Source organism: Hipposideros armiger, unplaced genomic scaffold, assembly GCF_001890085.2.
Source record: "Hipposideros armiger isolate ML-2016 unplaced genomic scaffold, ASM189008v1 scaffold_5, whole genome shotgun sequence".
NCBI classification, from domain to species: Eukaryota; Metazoa; Chordata; class Mammalia; order Chiroptera; family Hipposideridae; genus Hipposideros; species Hipposideros armiger.
This window is the reverse complement of record NW_017731355.1, coordinates 6,821,001-6,827,098: the sequence shown is the minus strand read 5'-3', so window position 1 is coordinate 6,827,098 and position 6,098 is coordinate 6,821,001. Positions and strand designations below refer to the sequence as shown.

The following is a 6,098-nucleotide window of genomic DNA, read 5'->3' as shown; positions in this document are numbered from 1 at the left end:
AGGCAGGAATCCCACATTATGTTAAAATGAAATTAGTCCCTCTTAAATTTATAGTAAGTTAGGAAAATACAAGAGCTTGAGCTTAAAGATCAGGCTATCTGGGTTCAAATTCTGGCTCTACTTTAGTTGTGACGTTGGGTTAAGTGCTTTAATATTGCTAAGCCTCAGAGTACTCTCCTTTTCATGAAAATAACAATATAATTACCTCAGGGTTGTTATGAGAATGGAATGGAAAAAAAACAGATAAAGATGCTTTGCACCAAGCCTAGGACCCAAGAAAGCCCTCATCTGATTTCAGCTATTATTATCCTCATCATCATTTGGATTTTTGGTAGTGATGAAAAGCCAATTATTTATTATTAAAACAGATGCCAAAAGGAGAAATTTCAATTTCTAAACTTCTTGGTACAATTAGTTTCAAAAGTAGGTTAAGACGTTTTCCAATGAACATTATTACTTTCCAGTGAGAAGGCAGGTTCACCTCATTTTGTTTCCTAAGAGCATAGGAAGATCTAGTAAGTTAATACTTTTAAATGTACAAGGTGTGATCAATACAGTGAATGCTTAAATAAATGATTACAGTAAAAGACACATTGCCATTATCTCCCTTGAAATGCTCCCTCTCACTTTGAACACACTTATTTCATTGTTCTTTCCACTTTCTGAAGTAGTTCTGGAAGTGCTCTTTCATGAGTGTCTTTAGTTGCGCTATTGTGGCTGCCTTGATGTCCTGAATCGTTTTGACCTTGGGGAAGAGCCAGAAGTTGCACAGTGCCAGATCCAGCGAATAAGGTGGATGAGGACACATTGTAATGTTTTTATTGGACAGAAATTGCCGTATACCAGAAGCGACGTGTGACATGGAGTGTGGTCATGATGGAGGATGATTTATGGCACACTTTAAAACACACCTTCTCTCAACCGTAGCTCACACCCAATTGACTGCACTGAATAAGTTGAAACTTGTCACACACTGTTACTAAGGTTTGACGTGCCGCTTCCCGTATTGAAAATCCCTGCCTTTCCGTTGGATGGCACTCAGCAGCAGCAATGTATTTTGTGATCACAATGGAAAGGCTCCATGTCACACATCGCTTCTGGTATGGCAATTTCTGTCAAATAAAAACATTAGGGTGTGTCCTCATCCACTTTTTCACCAGATCTGGCACCATGCAACTTCTGGCTCTTCACCAAAGCCAAAATGAACCAGGACATCAAGGCAGCCACGACAGTGCAACTAAAGATACTCAGAAAAGAGGACTTCCAGAACTGCTTCAGAAAGTGGCAAGAACGATGGGATAAGTGTGTTCGAAGCAAGGGGGAGTATTTTGAGGGGTATTAATGGCAATGTGTCTTTTACTGTAATAATTTTTTTTTAATTTAAACATTCATCATATTTGTTGATCACACCTCATACCTATATCAAGTCTAACTGTGACAATTCTTTAACAAACACTAGAAATCTATTCCATCATTCATACTTATCTAAGAAACAATGATAAAGCAGCAAACTAACTTTATAGATGTTTTTCCAAGTAAAATCCCTCTAGCATGCTAGTGCATTATGGTTTTACACAACTAAAGTCTACCCAAGTTCTAGTCTTCATTATTTTTAAAGATGAATTATTGTACTCTATTTCTTGAAGATATACACACTGCTTTCTTACAAATCTTTCAATTTCTGACCAATTAGGTAAAATCAAACCTACAACCTAAAGGAGAATCTTCTGAAATGAAGTCACAAATACAGAGGGTGCCAAAAAAATATATACACATTTTAAGAAAGGAAAGAACTGTATTAAAATTGAAATAATATATACCGATAACAAAGATGAATGCAAGTCACATTTGACTTCTGCAATTACAAGAGGTGCTCAAAGTGGTTACCATCAGCGTCCAGACCCTTCTGATTATAGCGAACTACTGCTTCAGCAACGTTGACCAACGTGTCCACTTATATACATTTTTTTGTTTGGCACCCCCAGTATATATAATCCCCTAAGTACAATGCAGCCACATTATAATTAAATCCATCAGAACTTAGAACTTAATGTAAGACAGGTCTGTTTTAGAAATTTAGAATGGATATATATTAGAAATAACTATGTAGATATATGTATACAAATTGTTATCTACAAAATTCTGGCAGCATAAGTCCAGAGGTCAGCATTAGGACAGGATTCCAGAGCCTAAGAAAAAACAAAGCTATCAATCTAAAAGGCTCTAAATAAACATCAGCTGAAAGAATGAATTCCAGAATAGACATAACAAAAAATAAACTAGATAGAGTACTAAAGACTGCATTTGCTGACTACCTCACAGTAAGTCACAACAGGAAAATAAATCTCATCATTAAGGTCATTTTATGTTAACCAACAATCAAACACTGCACCATATAATTTAATATAGAAGTGCCTATGGCTATAACATTTTTAAAAAATGCATACGCATTTAACAGCTTTCCCTACTTGAATGAGCCAGCAAGCAAACATTTGCATAAAATATGAAATTTCACAAAATCATAAACCTCAACAGGCATATGAATGAATACACTGAACAGAACATTTTACAAATACAAATGCCCTAACCCTCCCCAAGAAATGAATGTAGCATTAAAACATTAAACTAAAAGCAGTACACACCTTTAATGCAATTTTGACTCTTTTAATCTTTTTGACCTTTTCAACTGTCTTTGGCAGGACAATGTAAAAAGCAGATTGAAAGAATGTTAGTATGACAGCTGACAAGATCACCAGCAGATTAATGTCAGAATAGTCAAGCAGGACAGGAAAAAGAATCTATTTTTTTTAATTCTGCCTACTTCAAAAAGTACAAATAAATCATGCTGCTGAGAATATTGGCCATTTTCAAAATATATCAAGTTAAAGGCAGAAATGGTTTAAAAATCTAAAAAAAATCCGATATTATAACTTACAGGATTCAGGGTATTACACTGGTCTATAGGATTCTTGTAATCAGTCTTCAGCTCATCAAATGCTATAATCTAAAATAAAATTAAAATAGTTAGGATCTCTCACTTTAATAAAAAGCAGCAACAAACCTTCCACATCAAATAATAATTGAATAAATCTAACAAAACAAAAGCAAAAGTGTACCAACATTACATGTACCAATTTATAGTAAACTCAATATGTGCTAATTACTAGAAACCGATTTAAAGAACTGAACACGCTTTTATATTATCACTAAAATGATCTGATACCACTGTGATAAAGGTCTTCAATTTTTTCAATGCTTCTTTCAAGTTATTTTCTCAACTTGAAATGATCTTTCTCCCACCCACAACAATTTATCAAAACTCCCCTTTATCCTAAAAAACCCTCTTCCTATGTCAACTCCTCTCTAGGTTTCCAACTCCTTGGGCAGAAATAAGTGCCTCGCTGCCTAATCTCCATATAGCACAGGGCTTTATAATGCTGCCAATATGGCATTTCTCACACTGGAGTAGAGCAATTATGTACAGGTTTGTGTCCCCCACAAGACTGTGCCCCTCAGGGTGAAGTGTTAATCATCTGTGCATGCTGCTCCCTTGTCACAGTGTTCAGTGGGGCACTGGAGATGGATTCGTAAGCTTCAATTTGTTCCCATTTGTGTCTGAACACATACATCTCAAAGTCCTGCTTCAATCTGGCAATGCAAGAAATGGTCTGAGACTAAACACTAGGGATTATTCAACTTCATGGCCAGGACCGCCACAAACAGTAGGGCAGCTTCTGCACAGGACAAAAGGCCAGGTGGGGGTTCCTAGCCAGCCCATGCTCCTGCTGCCAAGCACACTGGCATGGGTTCTGCCTCAGGCTCTACATCCAGGGGCTGTGTCGGTTCAGGAGGGATCTTGTTCCAGTTCACCTAATGGTGCCATATAGACAAGAACTGTCAGATGCACTGCTATTAAATCAATTATTGGCACCCCATCCAAAACACAACTTGTGCTTGTACAGAAACTTCCTTCCAACCTATTGCAGCATCAGGATATCCCAAGCACATGTCTTTTCTAAGTTGAGAATTCCTTTCCATTAAAAAAATAATAATCACTGTTTTCTTGGAATCATAGATAAAGATGCTAATGACTTTTATTCCCATGTTTAACTTTTTACAAATAGCAGGATTACAAGAAAACTGATCAGAGGATATAGTTTGCACTAAAAGAATAAGATAAAACTTAAAACTTAAATTCTTAGAGCAACAAGTTATTTTATACAAAGTTACAGTCCAGATTGTTCAAACATCATTAATTTGCTTATCAGTTGGAGTACTTTTTCTTTCTACTATTCAACAATGATAAAAATACGAAAATGAGATATCTGATCACATGCAACATGATACTAACAAAATCACAAAAACAAAACTTCCCTTTAGAAGTTTACGCATTAGTATTTTTAAGTCTTGAACAGAACCAGGAATGCCACACACACATTACTTAGCAAACCACAACACAATGCCACAAAAGGAATTTTTTGATGGAAAGCCAACAGCCAATAACCTTAGCACAATCAGGGAGGCAAGACCGCTAATGTGCGCAAAGGCAAACTGTGTGCTTTCTGCAACGTAGGAGGGAAAAGACCAAGTTCTGACCCACGTAACTGGAATCATCCCCAGTTCTGAGCTGCCATTCCTTACACAGCCTTCCTGTCTCTTTAAGCCTGCTTTCCAGTGAAATGCTAGACAGGGCAGACCAGAAGCTCAGAACTCAACAACAAAATCTTTTGATAGTAGGTAGTATTAAAGGGAGGAAAAATTAATCAAGCAAAATGCTTTTTATAAAACCACCAGGAGTTTTATTTTAAATTATATTTCCCATCCTAAAGATGTCAGCCTAATGACTTTGTTAAAATAAAAATATCAACACCTTTCCTTACAAGTTTCAGCCAAAGGACTTCCTATAAGTCACAGTGGCAAAGGCAGCTTCTCAGATGGCTGCATCATGCCCAATTAAAATGATATGACTCCTCGACAGTATCAGATCTTTCCTGAGGGGAAACTAGGGCTGTAGAAATAATATAGTTACACTCCATATTCAAGCCCATTTTCTAATACTCCTAAATTACTTTTTCCAATGTAAAGGTGTAGAAGGAAGTTTTTAATATTACTTTAAATGAAATCGCAGAAAAACCAACTAATCTACACCACTAACCAGATATTTTCTACAAACTTAAGCACTATAATAACAAAAGATAAGCTCTGCATATGTATAAAAACTTGTAAATAACATGAATCCTTCAGCCAGCATTTATCTAACATCACAGTTAAAACATCTACACTAAACAACAAAATGTCCATAGGAAATCTTTGAAACTCAAGGACTACAACCAGGACAAACCAAGAAAAATAGAGATTTTATTAGGAGTTCCATCAGAGCTGCTGTTTACAATCGTAGTTTAAATTATGAGATTTTTCTTTATAATAAACCAATTTTAGCCCGCTAAAAGCCAACTGATATCTAGCAATAAAAATTATCAGCCAAGTTTTCATCTTACACTTACCGGCTGAGGTATAGGGAGGGAACGATTTTGAAAGCCTGATCCCTACTGCTCTTAAACAATATACTTTAATAAGAGTGAAAATAAAGATAACCTGTAACTCTTACCAGTTCTAAAATATGAAACAAATACCACACCACCCCCTTCTCCTCAAAAAAAAAAGCCCAGAAACTTTTATTATGCAACCCTCACAAAAACCAGTGCTATCCAATCATTCTTTAATGATGAGATTTTCCCATAAGTGGCACAAAAATTATCCCATTTAGGAACCAGTATTTACACAAAAACTAGTATCCCTAAAATACCTCATGTGAATATGGCTGAAATGATAGTCCTTAAATATGCAAATCATAATATTCTCTAGTTAAGGTTCACATTTTTAGAAATAATATTTGTCTTCCCCCATACTTTGGCAGAACTGTCAAAACAAATTTTTAATAGGGAAAACTGTCAGATGCACTGCTATTAAATCAATTATTGGCACCCCATCCAAAACACAACTTGTGCTTGTACAGAAACTTCCTTCCAACCTATTGCAGCATCAGGATATCCCAAGCACATGTCTTTTCTAAGTTGAGAATTCCTTTCCATTAAAAA

At 35.9% G+C, this 6,098-nt stretch overlaps 1 protein-coding gene across 1 annotated transcript in view; it reads right to left on the bottom strand.

The window, feature by feature from the left end:
• Positions 1–6,098, bottom strand: part of CNIH1 (cornichon family member 1) — a 27,031-nt gene that overhangs the window by 13,260 nt on the left and 7,673 nt on the right. The window contains exon 2 of the mRNA XM_019645354.1: positions 2,936–3,004. Within this exon, the coding sequence (XP_019500899.1) occupies positions 2,936–3,004 (69 nt within the window). The remainder of the gene's footprint in view (positions 1–2,935; positions 3,005–6,098) is intronic.